Genomic DNA, 23,393 nt, shown 5'->3' with positions numbered 1-23,393 from the left:
GGATTGAGCCCCACATCGGGCTCTCTGCTCAGCTGGAAGCCTGCTTCCCCTTTCTTTCTGCCTTGCTCTCTGCCTGCTTGTGATCTCTCTCTCTGTCAAATAAATAAATAAAATCTTAAAAAAAAAGAATAAAAACTGAAATCACAAGGATAAAAGACACTTCTATTTTTTAAAGAACATGTTAGTATACTGAATATATGAAATATATATAATCCAAGTTTACATATTTTATAATATATGTGAATATCTTTTATGTATATGACATGAATATTAACTTATATCTTTTTAAAATAAGGTTTATAGCATGTTTCTAAAATAAACATGAAATTTTATCTTTGGATCTCTTTAAACACTTCAACAAAACAAATCATCTGGCTTTTGCAATAGTATTTTCTTGTATCCTAATAGGTAACCACTATGACCCCGACATTTTTTATGGCTATATCATTGTTTATTATTATTATTATCGTTGCTACTAACTATGCTATTGTGCATTTGCCTTTTTAGCATCCATATAGCAGAGAGGAGAGAACTAGGGGAGTTCACTGTTATCCACGCACTCACAGGATGGTTACCAGAAGTGATCTCTCTCCAGTAGGTTTTACCATTAACTTCTTCATATATTTTTTTTTCTTTCTTCCCATGTAATGTTTCTTGAATTAAACATTCTTAATCTTTAAGAAAATGTCACGAAATGACATATTTTACAAAATGTTTGTGAAAACACTACTTCATAGTATTCTATAAAATTCCTTGAGAATTTCAGGATAAATTCTGTTTCCTTAAAAAACTGTGAATTTAATCTTTAAATATCTGGATTACAAATATGAAAACAATGTTAATTCTTTATTATGGTAAACTATTTACATGCATTCATTTATACTTATACAGTTACTACACTTATTCAATACAGAAACATAAAGGCAACTTTTAATTAGCCACACGTATTAGGAAATAATAATAATGAAACTCCTACTAGGCATTAGGTACTTTAATATAGTATCTCTAATTAAAAACCACAGTCTTGAAAATATTTAATCATTCATATGGCCTCATCAGCTGGGTATGTGTCATTACAAATACGGAAACTAAAGCCCAGAGTAGTTTGGTTTTTATAAAATCAAATCCATAGCATAGTTATTGGATCATTTCCAATCTTTGATTTTTATTGGAAATGTACCATTCTCAAAGGATCCAGGTTAGAGGAGATTGAATTCAGTCCCCAGTAACTTGGATTCTACCATCTGAAGCATCTTTTCAACTAGCTGTTGCTTGGTTCAAATAAACCTATCTGCAGGGTGAAAAAAAGAAAGAAAGAAAAGAAAAGTAGACCCCTTCCTCAAGGGACTGCTTTCCTGAAGGGAGAGCTGATCATGTTTTTTAGGGAATGATCTAGATAGGTCTTCTTACGGAAAATCCTTTTCTGATATCTAAGCAAAGAGAATATTTCTTGAAATGCAATGGGTAATGTTAGTGGAGGGAGGTTTAAAATGAGGTTTAAAACTGGACTTTTCTAAATTTTTATCTTCAGCATTGATGGAATGCCTATAATTGTGCCTTAATTTTTCCTGTGTGACAGTGAGTAAATACAGCAAAGCCATGAAATCCTCAGAAGTCTTTTGAAAGATGGTGAAGAAATAGGAAATCAAAATAATTTACAACTAGAAAATTAGTCAATTAGAAATTGTGAATTATCCCTTGCCAGAATCATACATGAAAACTGAAAAGTGTTTCATAGACTACCTTAAAATTCATGATAAAAATTTTGAGAAGTTTTAGACATACTCTTTGCATGAATTTCTGGTTGCTATGCAATTTCTATGAAAATGATATAAAGGGGGAAATCTTGAGCTTTGGAGTTAGAACTATATAGCTAGATTTATGTTCTGACACTTCAGTTTCAAGTTTGTGAATTTTGCAAGTAATGTAATTTCTCTGGGCCCCAGTTTCTTCATCTGTAAAGTGGGGATATGTAAAGATGGTTGTTCCAAAGATAAGTGAGTAGATGATAGAAAAAGTAGCTACTGTACTATAGACACATAATTACTGTAAGTTTCTTTCCCTCTCTAGTGACTATCACTAGATTATTTAATATTATCTAGATATATGTATAATAATTAATAGTTAAACTTTGAAAACAGGGAAAATTCTTAAGAAGAATACATGAGACTGATCCAAGCATTCAAATTTATCAATTTTCTTCTAAATACAACTAAAAAGTAAAAAAAAAAATACATACTTTGATCTATGTATGATTTATAATTTTTCCCATGAGTATTCTGTCACATTATTCATATAGTTTTAAATTATAATATACTATAAAATTGAAAAATTTATTTATGCATACCTATGTACTATTAAATGAAAAGGATGTCATGAAATACTACATAGATGATTGTCAAGAAATGTTTAGGTTGAAATATGGAAGCGATTACCATCAGCCAAGGAGGCAAGCAGGGGTCAGTAGGGTTTCATGGAGAGTGTTCTCACTTGGTCTGAGTCTTTACTGGGTTTGTCTGAAGGAAAGGATGGAGAGGCCCAGTAAGGGCAGGAGAACAATATTCTCAGTGCCACATGATATATTCAGGAGTGGGATGTTTCTGTTACCAGGAAGTATTAGAATGTGAAGAGAAAGCCTCTGAGGGACCTGCAGGAGTGTTCATGGTTTTACAGGGGTCAAGGAGAATTAAAGTGCTGAAGTTCCAAGCTCGTGTTGACTATTAGAACTTTTTCCCATGTGAAGATCAGTTAGGATGAAAGTGTTCTGTGGCATTTCCAACAGACACCTTCCCTTCCACTCTCCTGTGGGAGTACCGAAGGGAAGCACTGGTCTACATACATTTATTGGCCTTGTCTCTTATGTTTTCCTTCAATTAGTGCAGTTTTACCTTTTGAAAAGAAAGAAAAAAACCTTTTGACCCTCCATATAATAATAGAAACACAATCAATGATATGTCTCTGGATATAAGAAGATGATTTCAAATGAAGCGATGATTAGTTTCTTAGGCACACTTCTCTGATGTTGGCATAGTTCATCTGGAATAGAGCAACTGGTCACCTCGCTTTTTAAAACTGACATATAATTGGCATACGATATCTTGTTAGTTTCAGGCATTGATCATGGTGATTCAACATTTTTATATGTTACTAGATGATCCCCGTGATGTCTAATCACCATCTTACAATATAGTTATGACAATATTATTGACTATATTTTCTATGCTATATGTTGCATCACCATGACTTGTTTATTTTATAACTGGAAATTTGGACCTCTTAATCCCTTCGCCAATTTCACCTCACCCCAATGCCTCCCCCTCAAACAGCCAATGGTTTATTTCCTGTATCTGTATGTCTGTTTCTGTTTTCTTTTGTTTGTTTGTTTTCAGGTTTCTGGCTCAAGAACTCTTTTTTTTTCTTTTAATTTAATTTTATTTTTTCAGTGTTCCAAGATTCATTGTTTATGCACCACATTCAGTGCTCCATGCAATATGTGCCCTCCTTAATACCCACTAACAGGATCACCCACTTCCCCAACCCCCTCCCCTCCAAAACCCTCAATTTGTTTCTTAGAGTCCACAGTATCTCACGGTTTGTCTCCCCCTCCGATTTCTCCCAACTCACTTCTCTCCATCTCCCAATGTCCTCCATGTTATTCCTTATGCTCCACAAGTAAGTGAAACCATATGATAATTGACCCTCTGTGCTTGACTTATTTCACTCAGCATAATTTCCTCCAGTCCTGTCCATGTTGATACAGAAGTTGGGTATTCATCCTTTCTGATGGAGGCATAATGCTCCATAGTATATATGGACCATATCCTTTTTATCCGTTCGTCTGTTGAAGGGCATCTTGGCTCTTTCCACAGTTTGGCAACTGTGGCCATTGCTGCTAGGAACATTGAGGTACAGATGGCTCTTCTTTTGACTATGTCTGTATCTTTGGGGTAAATACTTTTGTTTGTTTTGTCTTTTACATTCTACATATAAATGAAATCATATGGTATTTGTCTTTGACTTTTTACATCTAGCATTATACCCTCTAGATCCATCCATGTTGTCACAAATGGGAAGATTTCAATCTTTTTTTATGGCTGATAATATTCCATTATATATATAAATATAAATATAAATATATATATATATAATGTGAGTAATATTAATACATATATATAATATGCCACACCTTCCTTATCCATATCTTGGCTCTTGTAAGTAACGCTGCAGTAAACACAGGTGTGCACATATCTCTTCATACTGGTATTTTCCTTTTATTCAGATAATTCCAGAATTGGAATTGGATCACATGGTAGTTCTTTTTCAACTTTTTTGAAGACACTCCATGCTGTTTTCCATAGTGGGTGCACCAATTTACAACAGTGCATAAAGTTTCTTTTTCCACATCTTTGCCATACTTGTTATTTCTTGTTTTTTGATAACAGCCATTCTAACAGTTATGAAGTAAAATCTCATTGTGGTTTTGATTTGTATTTCCCTGATGATTAGTGATGTTGAATATCTTTTCATGTATCTTCGATTATCCATATGGGGTTTTTTTTTGAAAACTGTCTTTTCAGATCCTCTACTCATTTATTAGTTGGAGAGTTTGGTGTTTTTGGTTCATTTTATTTTGTTTTGTTTGTTATTGAGTTGTATGAGTACTTCATACATTTTTAACTCCCTGTCAGATACACAATTTGGTAATATTTTCTTTCATTCAGTAGGTTGCCTTTTCGTTTTGTTGATGGTTTCTTTTGTGATGTAGAAGCTTTTCAGTTTGATATAGCCCTACTTTTTATTTTTGTATTTGTGCCCTTGCCTTTGGAGTCAAATCCAAAACAAACAAACAAACAAAAAACAATATGAGACCAATGTCAAGAAACCTATGTTTTCTATAGTTCTATGGTAAAACCATATAAAACCATGCATTCAAGTCTTTAATGCATTATGAACTGATTTTTGTGTATAGTGTAAGATAGTGGTCTGGTTTCATCCTTTTGCATATGGCTGTCCAATTCTTCCAACACCATTTCTTGAAGAGGCTATCTTTTCCACACTGTGTGTCCTTGACTCCATTGTCATAAGTTCATTGACTGTATATAGATGGGCTTATTTCTTAGTTCTCTATTGTGATCCGTTGATCTAACTGTCTGTATGTCAATAGCATATTGTTTGATCATTATAGATTTGTGACATAGTTTGAAAACAAGAAGTGTGAGGCCTCCAGCTTTGTTCTTTCTCACAATAGCTTTGGCTATTAAGAGTTTTTTTGTGGTTCAATACAAATTTTATAATTGTTTTTCCTATTTCTCTGAAAAATGTCATTAGAATTTTGATAAGGATTGCATTGAATCTGTCAATGACTTTGGGTAGTCTGGACATTTTTGCAATATTAATTCTTCCAGTCAATGAACACAGAATGTCTTTCCATTTGTTTGTGTCATCTTCAATTTCTTTTATTAATGTCCTATAGTTTTAAGTATACAAGTCTTTCACCTCCTTGGTTAAATTTATTTCTAGGTATTTTACTCCTTTCAATGAGATTGTAAATGGGATTGTTTTCTTTATTTGTGTTTCTGATGATTCATCTAGTGTATAGAGTGCAACAGATTTTTGTATATTGATTTTGTATCCTGCAACCTGACTGAAGTCATTTATTGGCTTTATAGTTTCTGGTGGCATCTTTTGGGTTTTCTGTGTATATTATATCATTTGCAAATAGTGACTATTTTACTTCTTCCTACCTAATTTGGATGCCTTTTATTTCTCTTTCTTGCCTACTTGCTTTGGTTAAGAACTGCAATACTATTGAATAAAAATGGTGAGAGTTGGCATCCTTGTATTGTTCCTAATCTTGAGGAAAAGATTTTAGATTTTCACAGTTGACTGAGTATGATATTAGCTGTGGGCTAGTCATATATGGTGATAATTATGTTGCAGTATGTTCTCTCTATACCCACTTTGCTGAAAGTTTTTTTTATCATAAATGGATATTAAATTTTGTCAGTATTTTTTCTCCATCTATTGAGATGACCTTATGATTTTTATCATTCCTTTTTAATGTGGTGTACCACATAGATTTGCAAATGTTGAATCTTAGTTACTTACATCCCTGGAATTAATCCCACTTATTTAATGTGTTATTGAATTATATTTGCTAATATTTTGTTGAGGATTTTTGCATCTCTGCTCATCAGAGATTTTGGTTAGTAATTTCCTTTACTTGTGGTATCTTTATCTGGTTTTGGTATCAAAGTAATGATGGCTTTATAAAATGAATTAGAATGTGTTCCTTCTATATTTTTCCAAAGAGTTTGAGAAGAATTGGTATTAATTATTCTTTAAATGTTTGGTAGAATTCACCAGTGAAGTTTTGTTTTTGTGGATTATTTTGATTGCTGATTCAATACCTTTGCTAGTAATTGGTCTGTTAAGATTTTCTATTTCTTTTTGATTTGGAAATTAATGTTGATGTGTTTTATCTAAGCCCAGGATATATGGACAAAGTATGGGAGCTCTTGAAAGAAATATTGCCTGAATTTAAGCTGTCAGTTGAGTCCAGTTCTGAAAGCAAAATAGCTATGTTAGATGCCAAGTTAAAGGAACCAGTGAAGGACAGCAAAGAATTCAAACCTGAAGGTTCAACGACAGCTCTAAAGGTACCTGAGAAAAGTGACAAAGCTCCAAGGGGTAAGACATTTCATATTACAATGTCATTCATGTGTTCAATATGGATATTGTGTATAAGTAATTTACATTCATTGCTGAATTTAATGATTATTTATTGTCATTATCATCTGCTGTGTTGTGAAAATAATTAGGATCTTATCTTTCTAGGATTTTAGAACTAGTAATGTTGTTTACTAGATGTTAGTTATTATTCCACATTTTGCTCTCTTTAAAAATCAAGGGCAACTATATATTTTGATGATACTGAAGTAATGTAGTATTAACATAGAAAGACACATTAAGCATCAATTTCCATCAGACACACTTCCTTATATGTTATATGTAGAATGGAATGGAGAAAAACTGCAAAGGGGAAAGTTGTCCTATTTTGTCTTTTTTTCTTCCACCAAGGAAATGCAAAATAGACACAGTATGGGTTTTGATTTGCTGACCATTTGTTGTAAGGTAGAAGTTCAAATTTGAAAATAAAATAATGTCAAGTTATTTTATAAAGTGTAGGATCTTAAAGTGAGAAATATATTGAATAATAATTTGATATTTTCTAAAATATTTCATATAACTATGCATATGAATAATAATGCTTTTATAGTAAAGTAGAATTAAATATACTAGGATGTATTCAGATTTTTGTACCTCAAAAGCATCTATAATAATCTTTAAAATATTTGTTTTATGAAATCTTATATTTTGCCCAAATTTTTCCTTAGCAAGATCTTATCTACCAGCGTTTACCATACAGAAGTTATTGCTATAAATGTTCCTCAAGAGTTTACCAAGATCAAGTGTATGAGTGATATCTGCCTATCATAAGCCCTTCTTTAAATGACCTAATGTGCATTAGTTTATGAAAGAAAAAAGGAAAAAGAAGGCTGATTAAATTTGTTTTACCTAGCATATCTCAAATTAGTTTGAACTTAGAAACCTTTTTTCATGTATCACAAATTAACATATGTATATCCATCCATTCAGATATATTGTTTTCTGAGTAGAATTCCAATAAATGTTCCAGGAACTAACAATAATCTGGTGAACAAAATCAGATGTGGAACTTACCTCCTAGTGCTTATGATTAGTGAGAGAGACTGACATTAATTTTAAATCTAAAAACCATTACTATATACTAAGACATGAGCCTTGAAGGAAAATACAGAAAAGTACGGGAGTGCATACTTAGTCTAGGGCATCAGGGAAGAATTCCCTAAGGAATTTTGAGCTATGTTTGCAAAGATGAGAAGGATTTCTTGAGGAAGATGAGGGAATGTGGAAAGAGCATTTTCTGTGAGAAAACAGTAGATATACATCTTATGACGCTGGAGGAGGAATGAGAAAACTAGCCTCATTCTAAAATAAGAAAACTAACCTAAGATTACATATAGTATATAAAATTATATATTGTTAGATATAATATTTATTATATTCAAATGATCATCTCCATTTAGCAAAATAATGTATAGTCAATAACTAATAATTCTTCATGTCTTTGGCAGTACATTGCCAATTTTCAAAGTTTTCTATTGTTTTATTTTGATGTTTCTAATTAGAGGTGAGTAGTGTTTTGGGAAATTTGTGGCTATTGTTTTGCATTTAAATAACATTATCGTTTTGGCCACCTTTTCAACATAATAACTGAATAAGCAATATAATTTGAGATTTTGTAGTTAAAAGATTTATCATATATATTTTTAATATGTTAGAAAAAGCAGATGCAAAAGATGTTGGGAAGAAAAAGAGTAAAAATGGAGAAAAAGAAAAGGAAAAAGAAAAATTCAAATGGTCACTTCATGCTTCAAGACCCTCATCAGATGTACAGTACTCACTGCAGTCTCTGTCAGATTGTAAGATTTCAGTATTCTAGAATAATAGCTATTTTAGCTGTCTCCTAAAATGTTGGGAAAATTTGGAGTTTACAAAGTTGAAATACAACTTTGGAATATAAAAGTGTATTGCCAGTTTAGACGTATCTAAATAAGCTTGCTCGAGTTTGCCCATAATTGTTGAACTCTCAAATCAACACACATGCATGTGGGGGCAAAGCTTGCATGTGCCACAGAAGCCGTTGTCCCAGTTCTTATGGTACAACAGTCACAGAAGTGTTTGCATGGAGGAGTACATATACTAATAAATGTATATGTTATGTATTAACATATAACAATCTGTTACATATTGTTATATATAGCATATTATAATATATAAAACATACTGCATAAAATACAATCTATATTATATGACACATTATAAAATATCCATAAATATAGATATATATTTACATAAACTATATAAATATAAAATATAATTACATATTAGTATATATAAATATATGTTAGTATATGCCTTCCTCTGTATAAATAAACTATATATGTGTGTGTGTGTGTGTGTGTGTGTGTGTGTGTGTGTATTCCTAGGTTCAGGTCTCTACTCCATGAAAAATATACAAAGTTTAATTTAAATTTAAAATATGTAAATTTAAAAAATGTAAAAATATGTTTCCATAAGTTTCATATATTTTACATTTTAATCTTTTCTAGATTGATCCTGGTTCATATTTAACTTGTATTTTGTGGCTCTAAAAATATTATTCTTTAATAAATATCCAATACAGTTCAATATTAGTGCTTGAATTTTTAAAGGGATAAAACAAACTTTTTAATTAAAAATAAAGATAATAGAGGAAAATAAATTATACCATTTTAGCCAGACTCTTTAAAGAAGAAACGCATACTGAATCAGATATAGTAATTTCAGGTCTGTTAAGAAATATGTGAAAAAATAAGTGATGCTCAGAAATATTAAATATTAAGTAGCTCATATTGTACACCTGAAACTAATACAACACTGTATGCTAACTATCCTGGAAATAGATGATAGATAGATAGATATAGATAGATAGATAGGAACTTCCTGGCCAAATGTATCTGTTTTCTTTCTTCTCGAAATGACATAGAAAGTTCTAGCCTGCTTTAAATTCAAAATAAGGTTTTATTTATGAAAGCTAAAAATATTTTAATTTTAAAATCATTCCTTTTGAATATAATCATTTGTAGACTATTATAAGTGACATTGACTAATAGCTAGAGTTTTTTGATAACTTTTTTATAGTGACATAAAATGATTTCTTAAGCAATTAAATGCTATTATGATGAAAGCAAAACTAATGAGATGTTCTATAAAATAGATGCATATGTGACATTCAACATTTATTAAATGCATTTACAGTCATTTGCCTATTTTTCTCATGCAAAGATGTGCTCATTAAGGAATTTGAACAATCTGGAATGATCTACTGACAGACCCATTTGGCTAGAATTTCCATGACATGGTATATGTTTTTTCTACAGGTTCTTCAGCAATACAATCTCCACACATGGTTGTATATGCTACGTTTACACCCCTATATTTGTTTGAAAAAAAGATCTTTTCATTAGAAAAAATGGTAAGCGCTCAAGGCCAGGAAGCACAGTACCGTTTATGGTGTGTGTGTGTGTGTGTGTGTGTGTGTGTGTGTGTATGAGTATGTGATAGAGTGTGTGTGTGTGTATGAGTAGGTGGATGAGAGAGAGACAGAGGGCGGTGGGGAGGGAGAGAGAAATAGAGAGATTATTTGTTGTTGTAGAAGGTATATCAGAATTTAATTAAATTCTATACCTGGATTTCAGTCTATTTATCTTTAAAATATCAGACTCTTGAACACAGGGACCTGGAACATTCAAAATTATCTTAGATAATTGCAATAGTTTCTTGTTAAAAAAATGTATCATTTTTTCCATTCTAAACAAAAGAAAAGGCATATGAGTTATATATTTCAGTAAGAATCATATAAACATATCTAAAAAATAATAAATTACCTTTCCATGACAGATCATAAATATTTTCTTAACATAAGATGATTTAAATGAATTCACAATCACAGTTGGTAAACTATTATTATAACCTCCCTGTAATCTTTAGATAATATACACAAAAAGTGTTAATTGATTTTTCTTGTAAGTCTAACAATTTGGAGGAAATTTAGAAAATGTACACAAAGGGACTGGAATTAAAATATTCATAGTATAAATACCTAGACATATGCAATGCTAACATTTTGGGATATACCCTTTGATTTTTTTCTTCTGTGCATGTATTCTTTATAAATATGTGTATATACTGTTTTACACAGTGGAATTAAATTTTATGAATATATTAAATTTTGGAAGCCAGTTTTTCACTTTACATTCTATCATTAATTTTTTCCATGATGTTAAATATTTGACCACATAATATTTAGTAGTGGTATGGTATATTTAGGTTTCTAAACATGTATATATATTTAAGTAAATTAAGTAAACATGTATTTATATTTAAATATATATATATTTAAGTAAATATATATTTGCCCATTTCTCCCACCCCCCACCTTCTGCCTCTGACAACTCTACCAATCTGTTCTCTATTTCTGTGAGCTTGTTTTGTTTTGTTTTATTTCAGATTCCTCATATGAGAGATCATGTGGTATTTGTCTTTCCCTGACTTATTTCACTCAGCATAATGCCCTTGAGGTCTGTCTATGTTATCACAAATGGAAAGATTTCATTCTTTTTATGGCTGACTAATATTCCATCATTCCATTTTCATTTTGCTGCTCTAATAGTTTGAGTTCCACTGCCTTGTCTCTGAGCTGACTTATTCTTTCTCCCACTTCTTCTAGTCTGTTGCTGAACTTTTCTAGTGCATTTTTCAGTTTAGTTACTGTATACTTCAGCCCTTTGACTACTCTTGGGTACATTCTTATATTTCCATCTTTTTGTTGAAGTTCCCACTGTGTTCATCCATTTTTCTCCCCAATTCAATGAGCATTTTTATGACAACTATGCTAAACTTTTTATCAGACAAATTACTTATCTCCCTTTTATTGAAGTTTTTCTCTGAGTTTTTATCTTGTTCTCCCTCTCTCTCCTTTTGGAACATATTCCTCTGTTCTTTATCTTGCTTAATTCTATTAGCTTCTATACAGGTGATGAACAACCATCTCTCCCAGTCTTGAAGGAGTGGCTCCACGCAGTAGACGAAGCTTGTCATTCAACCTTGCCTCAGTTCTGGTTGTCACTTAAACCTTTGTGCTTGTCTGGGTAGAAGCTATCATATTTTTAATAGCCTCCCATCAGTGAGGATGTGCTAAGACCTGTCAGCATCCCTAAGGGGAGGATCTTAGCACTTAGATTCAGGCAATTTGGAAGTCAGACCTATAAGCAGCAGCTTTTTTTTTTTTTTTTAATAAATCTTTTCTTTTTTTTTTTCCTTTGAGTTTTTTTTTTTTAAGATTTTATTTATTTATTCGACAGACAGAGGTCACAAGTAGGCAGAGAGGCAGACAGAGAGGAGGAAGCAGGCTCCCCACCGAGCAGAGAGCCTGATGCGGGGCTCGATCCCAGGACCCTGGGATCATGACCCAAGCCGAAGGCAGAGGCTTCAACCCACTGAGCCACCCAGGCACCCCTAAGCAGCAGCTTTTAAAAGTATGTAAATATACATAGTCCTAGGGCTTGCAAGTGGCCACGCTCTCTGGTGGTGTCCCCTGGTTGGCAGCCACAGAAAGTTGGGGCTCCAAATGATCAAAAAGCCCTTTTCTGAGATCCCAGTGAGTGGCAACAAGGCAGAGGGAGTGTCCAAGACGGTGTCCACAGCCTGTGCTCCTTGAGAGCAGGCAGCTCCATAGTTCACTAGGTGTGTGCCTAACCTGATGTCCCTGAAGCCTGCATCAGGGAGGCTCCAGGGCCAGCCAAGAGTCCTGCTTTACAGACTCAATTTGCCCCTGCACAGTGCCCATGGGTGACAGCCTGCCAAAGACTATCTTTCCACTTGCCACAGTCCTGTGGCACCCAGGAATGCAAACCACCACTTGCTACCAGAGCCAGACAATCAAGAGGCTTCCTTAAAGTGGTAGCTGCAAAAATCAGGGTGCCACCCATAAAAAGCAGAGCACCAGTCTTGTGCAAATCCCCCCTGCAGGAGACACGGGGACTCTGGAGTGTGGTGGAGGGAAAGAACAAAGATAGTGCTTGTCCTCCAAGGTCTCTGGGAAGGATCACTGTCAGTCCCATGATGTGTGTTGAATTAGAAATCTGCCCCTCAGGCAGCAGCCAGGAGGACTACTTAATAGGCCTCCTCCATGGAAAGACTGACCTCCTGGATCTGTTGCCTCTCGTTGTGCCCCAGGGGTGGCAGCTGGTTAACAACTCTTTCTCGATTGGTTATAGTCTGGTGGAAGCCACAAGCGTAAGCTCCGTTGGTTGGAGAGGTGTCCCCTGGCAGCAGTCACAAAATCAAGGCACTGGATGGGAATATGAGCTCCTTTCTGGGTGTCACTAGTTCTTATAGTCCCATAGGACCAGGAATGCTAGTTCCCTGGCCTCCAGAGCCAGGCGGTGAAGAGGCATTCCCTGGGTGGCAGCTACAAAGATCAGACATCAGAGGCTTATGGAAAGCATCCTCCAGGAGATACTGGTGTTCTGGAGCAGGCAAAGGGAGAGTGCAAAGCTGGCTCCCCCCCCCCACCCCCGGGTTCCTGGAGAATGTTCCAGCAGGCACCTACATGTGTGTGTATGAAATAAGACACTGGCCCCTCAGGATGAGACTCTAATACAAGCAGGTGAGCCTCTTTCACTTTGGGTGCAACCGACCAGACTTGGATTGGATATAAAAACCATTTTTCTCCTTCCCTTTGGAAAGGGTGAAGTCCACCAGATTACTTGCTCTTCACTCTGCTTAGACAAACACAATATTGCATTTGGAGCTTACCGAATCCTAACCCCTTGGGGGACTCCCAGACATGCAGCACTTTGGTTAAAGATTTCCATGTGCTCTGAAATCACTTCACTTAAAGCATGAGAAGACTAGATGGTGTAGTGATATAAACATAAATGTTCAGTGGGTTAGTTAGAAAGAGCTAGATAGTAAAAATTCAATGACCGTTTGGTTGAAGTGTAAATCATCCAGGTGGCTGCTCATTGCACTTTACTACACAGTATATTTATCTTCTAGATCATTTGCCCAGGCAGCATAATGTTCTATCACTCCTTCTCTCTCCCTCCTCCTTCCTCCAGCTTCTCCTCTTCTACCTTCTCTTCCTTTTCCTGCTCCTTTGTCCTTTTTGAATAGAAACCATTTCTTCATGAGAAAATCTGTCACTTAACAGGGGTAATACTGTCAAGATGACAGGGCACAACGTGCCTTTACGAATGTAGAGGCAGTGGCAGTTTCTCTAATTTTAATTCAAAGTTAATTAACTTTAGTCATTGGCTAAATCCAAGTGTGCTTCCTTGACCTCCCACCGGATTCAGATTTGAGCTGGCCATCTATCTCAGGCCTCAGTTTTAAAGTAAAAGTTTATGTGGCACTGGCCCAGCTGTTGTCTTACGTATTCCAGAGTTTTAACACCATGGACTGCAAAATGACCAGAGCTGTGCTTTGGGGAGTGCCGTGGTCTCTTAATGGGAAGTACTCCAACACTTTTTAAAACTGATGAAGTTCTAGAACCTAGGTGAGGTTCGGTGAGCTGAGCTCTGGAGCCGATGACCAAGAAAGAATTCTTGAGACATCTTTGGTGCAAAATGGTGGTTTATTAAAGCACAGGGACAGGACCCAGGGGCAGAAAGAGCTGCTGCTTTGGGGATGTGAGGCGTGGCTGATTTATATACACAGGAGTTGGGTAGGTGAGGACAAAGTGGGTGTTCAGAAGGGCTGTCAGGGTAAAGAGACTGTCAGGATATTGAAGGCCGGGTTATTATTAAGCCAAGGCCGTTTTTCCCTTTAATGAGGCACTAGCAGGAAGACAATTGGGAGTTTCCTGGTGGAATGTCACATTCTTGCTATCAAGCGTCCTTGTTAGTGAGATTTGGGTTTAGAAGAAATTTAACTTTATTTATATTTCCTTCTGCCTCAGCCTCCTTCAGTTTTTATGGAGGGGAGGGTGAGGTTAGGGCTTGAGGAACTGAGTTCCGTGCCTCTGGAAATTGGGCTATTGATAAGGTAACTTCTTTGTTGTAAATCTCAAGGACATTTGTAAACTAAGGGAGACTCCTGCCTTGCAGGATTGTGATCTCTGCAAGTGAACTATTTGTTTTTCTTTTAGGGCAGTGAGGGTGCCTGAGGAAGGTCACGCATATTACCAAGGGGAGCGGGTGGAGAGGGGGTGCAAGGTGCCAGCTTTTGCTTTGTCCTCAGCCAGCCTCCTGCTCCTTCATCAAAACTACAAAATATAAAAGTTCTTGGCTGTCCTACTGAGAAATTAATATTTAAACACAAAGTTAGTTTTGAATTTAAAGGACGAAAAAGATCACCCATGTTTGTTGTTAATTCAACACACGTCTATTGATTACCTATTACGTGCTAAACAATGAAGTCTTTGAGGACCTGGTAACAAGCAAGACTAACAAAATTCCCTCCTTACAAAACCCAGAGTCTAATGAAGAAGACAGACAAGCCAACAAGAGTAATAAAGTTAGAAAATTGGTACAACAGAGATCATACAAGGTATCTGGCGTATAATAGAAATAGTGTTCAAATAATGTGTGTTGGATGAGTGACTAACTGAATGAGTCAGTGAGCAGAAAAATGAATATGGTGCACACGGCAGCAACACATCTTTCTAATGGTTGACTAAGGAAGTCTTCCCAAAGGAGGAAGTTAGCGTAATAAATGGGAAAAAGTGTGCTCAAAGCAGATGTTTCTTTTGGAAAGTCTGGAGGTAAAGGAGAGCTCACTGGGTTCAGAGAAGTACTAGAAATTGAGCAAATAGCAAGGGGAGAAAACTAGAGGCAGCTCGAGATGTGGGAGGGAGTCGGGACCTACAAAGTGTTATAAATCCTTCCTCTGGGGGTTGAAAATGGCTTAAAGGACCCAGAGGTTCAGGAATTAGCCCAATGTCTGTAATAACATCAAATGAACTATTTCACCCATCTCCCCACCCACCTCCCATCTGGTAACCATCAGCTTGTTCTCTATAGTTAAGAGTCTGTTTCTTGGGTGAAATAGATGACAGGACTTAAGGAGCACACTTGTGATAAGAACTGGGTGAATTATTGAATCACTGTATTGTATACCTGAAACTGATATATATTGATAAATCAACTTCAAGGCTGTAATAAACTGGCTATAGCCTCACGGTCTCCCTAACTTACCTGCTGATTCTTTTCCATTAGCTATTAGGTTAATCTAGTTCTCCTGGCCAAATCAGAATATAATGAGATACAATGTTTTAAAGAAAAATCAACAGAAAAAGAATTCTAATAGAGTTTTGTTAAATGCAGTACGTCGTTAAAAATTATAGCCCAAAGACAATGAGACCAATAAGTAAAATAAAGGCAATACTTCACATTTCTTGATAGAATTGGTCCAGAATACAAGAGAAAGAAAACTTGGAAAGGAATAAGATGGCATGAATTACCCCATTTTCTTGCTTTTGGATATTCTAAAGAGTTTTAGTTTTATTTAAATAAGTAATCTGCAATTTCTAAGAAAGCCACCCACTTGCTCAAACTCCTACTTTTAGATGATTTGAGGTATCTGGCTGGCTCAGTTGGTTGTGAGTTCTAGCCCCACCTTGGGGCTAGAAAAAAAAGGAATGTTTGAGGTGGGATGGGCCAGAGGGGTGAAAGGGTCTTGTGGGCAAGGAAAATTCTAATATAAGTCTATACATGAAATATTAAAAAATATTTCTCGAGTGCCTACTCAGGGTTTCATCTGAGTGAAAATTTACCATTCTAAATCTCTCTCTGCCCCTAACTCTAATCTAAGAAAATATGAGGTCCTTTAACAAAGTCTTTCAATATCAAAATATAACTATTATCCAAATTATTATAAATTATTACATCATTCAGAAGTATCTTAAAATATGTTAGAAATAAAATGAAGTATGAGAAATCAGCTTACTTTCCTTAAATCCAGCTAGTATTTTTGTGGATTATTCAAACAATACCATAGGTGTTAATACTATACTTAATTATTTGACATGAGACCTTACATTTTCAAATGCTTTAAATAACTTTATTTCCTGATGCTTTATGGCTCCAAAAAGAGTAAAGAATCTACAATATTTGGTTGCATTAAAAGAAGGATTTGAGATGTATAGACCAAATTTAATGAATAATAAAGTATCTGGAAATGATTCAGTTTATAAATACCACTTTGAGCAGAGCTTCTATTTTGGAGATGAAGTAAAAAAAATTTTTTTTAAAGATTTTATTTGACTAAGAGAGACAGCCAGAGAGGGAACACAAGCAGGGGGAGTGGGGAAGGGAGAAGTAGACTTCTCACAGAGGCAGGCATTCTCACATGGGGCTGAAGGCAGATGCTTAATACCTGAGCCACCCAGGTGCCCCTCAAGTATAAATTTTATAGTGTTCTTTCTTTGGTTACTATCCCGAGGCATTGCTTATTGAATAACATAAATAAATTCTCCCATAAATTCCCATTTTGAGTGATGGGAAACTTTTGAACTTGTCGGGGTAAAAGTTGTAGAAAAAGGTTTAGACTTTAGAATATCTATGAGAAAATATTTTTAAGCCGTTATAATACCAGAGGTTTCCACTTTTTTTTCAAGAAATTGCTAACATTCACCAAAAGGATAAAGGAGATGTAACTATTTCCTCTGCCTTTTTTTTTTTTTTTTTTCTGAAGTGGGTTCCACACCCAGTATGGAGCCCAACATGGGATGTGAATTCACAACCCTGAAATCAAGACCTGAGCTGAGATTAAGAGTGGAATGCTTAACCAATTGAGCCACCCAGACGCCACTCCTCTGCTTTTTAATTAGGCCTTTTCCCCCCTTAAACGTTGAATCACTTTCCTCTATATTTGGCATATTTTTAGCACTTTTAAGTGGCTTTTCTGGACTCAACAGTGCACTAATAAGCTCTTTCTAATTATTAATTAATTGTTACAATCATTAGTTAATCCCTGGATTCAGAAAGAACTGTTCTATCTCACAGACACCCCACTTATTTTGCTTCTCCCGGAAGTATAGATTGAGCTATAGAGAAACAAATCACTAGGGCAAGACATGTTCTGGCTGAGGCAATAATTTGGAACAGGCTAATTGATGGGTTTTGGTCCTCATTTAAATGATTGTTTTATAAATTTACATTTTCAAGCATTGCTATTTGCAGAGAAATCAATAATGCAAAATCACTAGGAAGAAAAATAGTTATTGGCAAAACTGACTTAAATGTACTTATTTTATTTTACTTTAAATGTTTCAACATTTAGACTGCGAATGCCAGAATTTGCTACAGAATATATTAGTTTAACTCTCACAGACTTTTTGATTTCTTATGGCATATTTCAGCCATCAGTGAGTAACTGAAGTTCTCTTTAAACATGATTCTGAATTGTTCCAAAGCAACACAGCAGCTTTAGGAGATCTGAATGGTTGCATAGGGGAAGCATCTTGGAGAATTACTTGATTTGGCAGGATTTGGGACAACCTCTCTCCTCTGGCTTTCTATGACTGGCTCCATTGTCCGGAGAGATCATGGGGATTTCCTGTGGGAGAGCCTCTTTTTGAGGATGAGGGTGTAAGCTACAGACAAGGAACTAGCTATCACCACATTGACCTGACCTACTAAGTGCAGTGGGTTTTTTTTCTTTAATACTATGTAGCGGTTGCCAGTGACTAAAAAAACAAACAAAAACTTCACATTTTAAGCACTTTTATCAAAGCTTTAACTGATCATAGTAATAAGGTTAATTTATTTTAGACCAAAACTGTTGTGCTAAATTTCTTTTTCCCCAATCTCAGAGGATCTTAAACTTTTAGAACTGAAAAGTGGCTTCTAGCTCTAGTCTCTCATTTTGTATAAGAGTAAATGGGGGCCTCAGAAAAATAAAAACATGAAGAGAAATACAAATGGTAATAGTGCTTATGTTAGGAGGTGGAAATATAGGTTATTTTTCCTTTGTTACCACTTTACTGTGGTAACTGTATTCTTGTAACGACAAAAAAGTAGTTTATTTAAATGCGCAAGGCAATTGCGTGTATCCCTTTACATGTGCCTTCTGCCCTTTAGGCTGGTTCTGCGGAGAAGCTGAGAGAATACGGCCTCTCGCACATCTGTAGCCACCCCGTGCTGGTAACCAGGACTAGATCTTGCCCCCTCATAGCACCTCCGAAATCACCTCCTGTACCTGCCTGGAAACTCTTTCGTCAAAAAAAGGAAACTGTTATAACAGATGAAGCTCAAGGTATGGTTCCTGTTGTCTGCAAATCTTTCTAACAAGCCTTTCTCTGCATGAAGGTCTAATAATTTCATTTGTAATGAAAGATGTATATCAAGACAAACCACCTAACATTATACCTAAATCCTACCTTCAATTTTATATCTAAATTTTATGTCTTTAAAGGATCAATTATCTACATGTCAGAAGCTGAGCAGTTTGGTTTGCATCTAAACTGACCAGCCAGGGCACATGGGTGGTTCAGTTGGTTGGGCATCTGCTTTTGGCTCAGGTCACGGTCTCGGAGTGCTGGGATCAAGCCCCGAGTTCGGAGTCCCTCCTCGGGGGAGTCTGTTTCTCCCTCTCCCCCTGCTGCTGCCCCCCCCCCGCCCCCGCTTGTGCTCTCCCTCTCTTATATGGATGGATAAAATCTTAAAAAAAAAAAGAAAAAGAAAAAGAAAAAATGGTTTCCTTAAAATAAATAAATTGACCAGCTATATCCAGGCCGTTCTTTGGGTGAGGGTAATGTCATTATTGTGACAGAAAATGGTTTGTAGCAAATAATAGAAAAGACGTAAAGAGCATATTTAAGCCACTGGTGTGAAATCACTCTAGAGTGCCCTGTAGAACATAACTTTTGAATTAACTGATTTATGTTTAGAATAGAAGCTGACCTTTGTTTAGAATATAGGAACGGAACTTCTGCCCCCGACTGGCTCCTATGTGAATGTTGTTCTAAGCCACCCTGAATGGATGTTGGGCTAGAAATAAAGAGGTTCCTGACGCTGTGGGGGGTGAGAGGGACAGGGGACTGTGTCCACCTGGCTCTTATTCTCAGTTCACTTCTAACTTTTTCACAATCTAAATTCTTCACAATCCCAAATCCTTCAATGTTTCTTCCCTCCAAGTCTTCATTCTTACTCTATTTTTTTTTCATGAGCACCAAGTTTGAATGGCAAATGATGTGAGCGAGGGCATTCATTTAAAGAAAAAATCAATTTTAACATGGAAGCATGAATCTGAGCAGATATGATTAAAAAAAGGAAAAAAATAATAATTTAAAAATTATGGCTTGGCAGAATAGCTCACAATTTTAATTTAGGCTACATCTACTGCATTTCTGTGCCTAATTTAGAACTTGCAGTTTCTCATAAAGGATGATAAAGAATTGACCTGTCATGGATTGTTTATCTATATATAGGCCTCTGTGCCTGTGGATATGTACATCTTTCTTATTCCAAAACACTTTAATCGCTTTAATTGTCTTTGTTCAAAAAAGCTTTTTTTTTTTTTTTTAAATGTCTTTTGTGTTTGTCTCCTTGCTTTTGCATGTTCTCCCTTTGTCTTTGCTGATTGCTCATTGTTTTCTAATTGCATTCCTCCAGCAATGGGGATATCACATTCTAGAGGTTTTTGTGTTAGGGGCCACGTTAACAGGTCTGTTATACCCTAAGGAACAATGAAGGCAAAGCCTCGTGCCCGCTTACTAATGGCATCACTGGGAAGCTCAGAAGTATCCTTTAAGCCTTTGGTGCCCTGCAGTCAGGCTTATACCTTCTCTTGGTGGTGTTTCCTGTGGCTCCAGCTACCAGTTCAAGACGAGTTGATTCCCCATTGCCGGTGACCAGAGGGCCATCCCTGGGTTATGATGTAATCCCGAAGTCTGGGTGGCACTCAGAACCCTAAATCTGCCATGGCCACAGAGATTGGAATATTTACCTGTTCCCTGCCTCCTACTTCCAACCATAATTTACATGTTTTTAAAATACAAATTACAACTGTTAACCATGTATTTCCTCACATTTGCTTTTTGCCTTACATGATACAACCAGTACATCAGGTAGCAAAGATTTTCTAGCACAATGTGTTTTATCTTTGCCAGAAAAGAACAGAGACTAAAGAAATAATCTGGTTTGGAGGGAAGAAGAAACGGTCAATTCTTTTTTTTCTTTTCTTTTGTTCTTTCTTTCTTTCTTTTTTTTTTTTTTAACTAGGCCTATCTGCCTCCCTCTTTCCTGCTTGATTATTCCATTTCTTTACATCCTTTGAGCTTCTGCAGTGAGCTGTTGATGCCTGCTTGCGATACAGAACTTTCCAATTTTTATTCCTCCCTCCCACACCCCCTCCTCCCTCCCTTTCCTCCTCTTTCCTGTTCTCTGTCTTTCTGAACCAAAGATCAGCTTTCACCTGATACCTGAAAGAAAGTCTTTTGCTTTTAAATGCTATATTTTACTTAGTGTGTAGAGCCACACTGAAAACAGTTGTTCATTCAGAGCCTTGAAGAATAGTTGGATGAAGCGAAAAATATTGGCCCTACAGACCTTTCCTGATTTCACTACTGATTGTAATGTCATTTTAGGTAAATGATGGCTCTGATGCAAGCTGGGGAAGAAAAATCTAAAATTGGTGGAATTCCATAACTGGTATGCCACCTCAAGTCTCACCCTGTAAACTTCTTCTTCTTCTTCTTCTTTCTTTAAATTTTGATTTATTTTTTGAGAGAGAGAGTGAGAGAAAGCATGAGAGGGGAGAAGATCAGAGGGAGAAGCAAACTCCCCATGGAGCTGGGAGCCCAATGTGGGACTGGATCCCGGAACTCTGGGATCATGACCTGAGCGGAAGGCAGTCACCCAACAAACTGAGCCACCCAGGCACCCTGTAACTTTCTTTCTTCTATGTATTGGGTTTAATATTTAAGGGGAAAATTAACAGGGAGAGAAAGAGAGAGAGAGAGAGGGAGAGATCATTTTAGTGGTGACCATGGAATAAGGAGAAAAAATTATGTACTTGTATCAAAGCTTCACTTTTTTTCTCCAATAGTTACCCTTTCCACTGCTGGAGAAGCATTTGTTAAAACGATCATCTCTAATGTTTAATTTCAGTGACCACCATGGAATGCTTGGGCTCTGTGCCATATGCATTGAGAGTTTCTTCCTTGTAAATCAATTTCAGGCTCCTTCAGGAGTCTCCACGAGGTCTTTCTTGATCCACTGCTTTCTCTTCTACCCATGACCTTCACTTTGTTACATTTTCTGTGCTTCTACTACCATCTCCAGGTGTTAGTCTGCATTTCCTCTTCATGTTTCAGCAATTATATTGCAGAGGTCAACTAAAATAACACAGTTTTAAGTGTAAAACGTTTAAAGAAGTAGCAGTGAGTGATGCTTGGGTAGCTCAATCTGTTAAGCGTCTAACTTTGGCTCAGGTCATGATCCCAGGGTCCTGGGATCAAGCCCCACATTGGGCTCCTTGATCAGTGAGAGTCTGTTTCTCCCTTTGCCTGTTGCTCCCCCAGCTTATGCTCTCTCTCTCTCTGTCAAATAAATAAATAAAATCTTTAAAAAAAAAAAAAGGAGGAATTTCTAGTAATAACAAGGAGACATTGTTAACTTTCTCCCTTGAGACTTGATTGCTTCACGTTTAAGTCTGGAAAGCAATAGAGAAGTAGACTTTAAATATTTAATATTGGCAGGACGTATAAAGCCTTTCAATATAAAACCCACGTATCCCAGTACATTCCTATTTCCCTCTTTTGAAATTTGTTGGATAAATAATTAATATAATCAGTACTATAATAGATGTTAAGTTATGCATTTAATCTTAGAAGATTAAAAAAAGTACATCATACTACCTGTTTCTTTTAGAATTAATAACAGAGAAGCCCGAACAATTTCTTGAAATTTCAAGTCCGTTCTTGAATTATAGGATGACTCCATTTACCATTCCAACAGAAACGTACGTATGTAACATTCTTTCCCACAAATACATCTTGCTGACAAATGAAGTATTTTGTGAATGGTGTGGTTAGAAATGTATGCTTTGGTGACAGATGTACTAAACTTTGTATCACTGCGCTGATTACAGGGAAACAATATTCTTAGATTTTTTTTTCACAGTAATAAGTAGAGAAGATAAATCCTGAACAGGTAAAAATAAAGCTTAACTATACCCGGCTTTACAGCTTTGGCTACTGTTTTAGAAAAGTAAAGTACTTTGTTTTACTTAAACATTAACACTAACAAATGCTTTTGGTTATTACCTGATAATGAAATCATAAAATCATAAGAGCAGAGGATTGTCATGGAAACCAGAGAGATGAAGTGTGTCAGTCTTAGGGGGAAAAAAAAAAACTAAGTAGAACAACAAAGACAATCAAGAAGTAAAAGGAGGAAGAGGAGGAAGAGAAATCCAAATATACTAATATTTATATATGGCAAAAGGGATAAAAATAAAGACTATCATCCTGAATCTAAAATTTCTAATGAGCTCAGAGAAGTGAACAGCAAGTCCACAAATAGCAATAAATGAGAAGAATTAGTGAGTGATATAAGGGGAGAATATGATTATCACCACTAAAACAGTGGTAATTTGTGATGCAGTGTTAAGTAACTAACACATGGATATATACTGATGTCGAAGATTACCAAATTTATAGTCTAAGCTTGTGCAGCTAACTGTACTTCAATTATCCATCAATAACATTGTAATGCATAAGGATAAATAATAATGTGTAA

General features: G+C 35.8%; 1 protein-coding gene across 1 annotated transcript in view; it reads left to right on the top strand.

Annotated features, from left to right (window-relative positions):
- Positions 1 to 23,393, top strand: part of ADGB (androglobin) — a 189,622-nt gene that overhangs the window by 65,025 nt on the left and 101,204 nt on the right. The window contains exons 9-14 of the mRNA XM_080806887.1: positions 508 to 594; positions 6,488 to 6,690; positions 8,385 to 8,525; positions 10,026 to 10,120; positions 18,732 to 18,906; positions 22,524 to 22,614. Coding sequence (XP_080663013.1) covers positions 508 to 594; positions 6,488 to 6,690; positions 8,385 to 8,525; positions 10,026 to 10,120; positions 18,732 to 18,906; positions 22,524 to 22,614 — 792 coding nt within the window. The remainder of the gene's footprint in view (positions 1 to 507; positions 595 to 6,487; positions 6,691 to 8,384; positions 8,526 to 10,025; positions 10,121 to 18,731; positions 18,907 to 22,523; positions 22,615 to 23,393) is intronic.

Source organism: Martes martes, assembly GCF_963455335.1.
Source record: "Martes martes genome assembly, chromosome: 6".
Lineage (NCBI taxonomy): Eukaryota > Metazoa > Chordata > Mammalia > Carnivora > Mustelidae > Martes > Martes martes.
The sequence above is the reverse complement of the archived record's forward strand: the minus strand, read 5'-3'. Positions and strand labels throughout refer to the sequence as shown.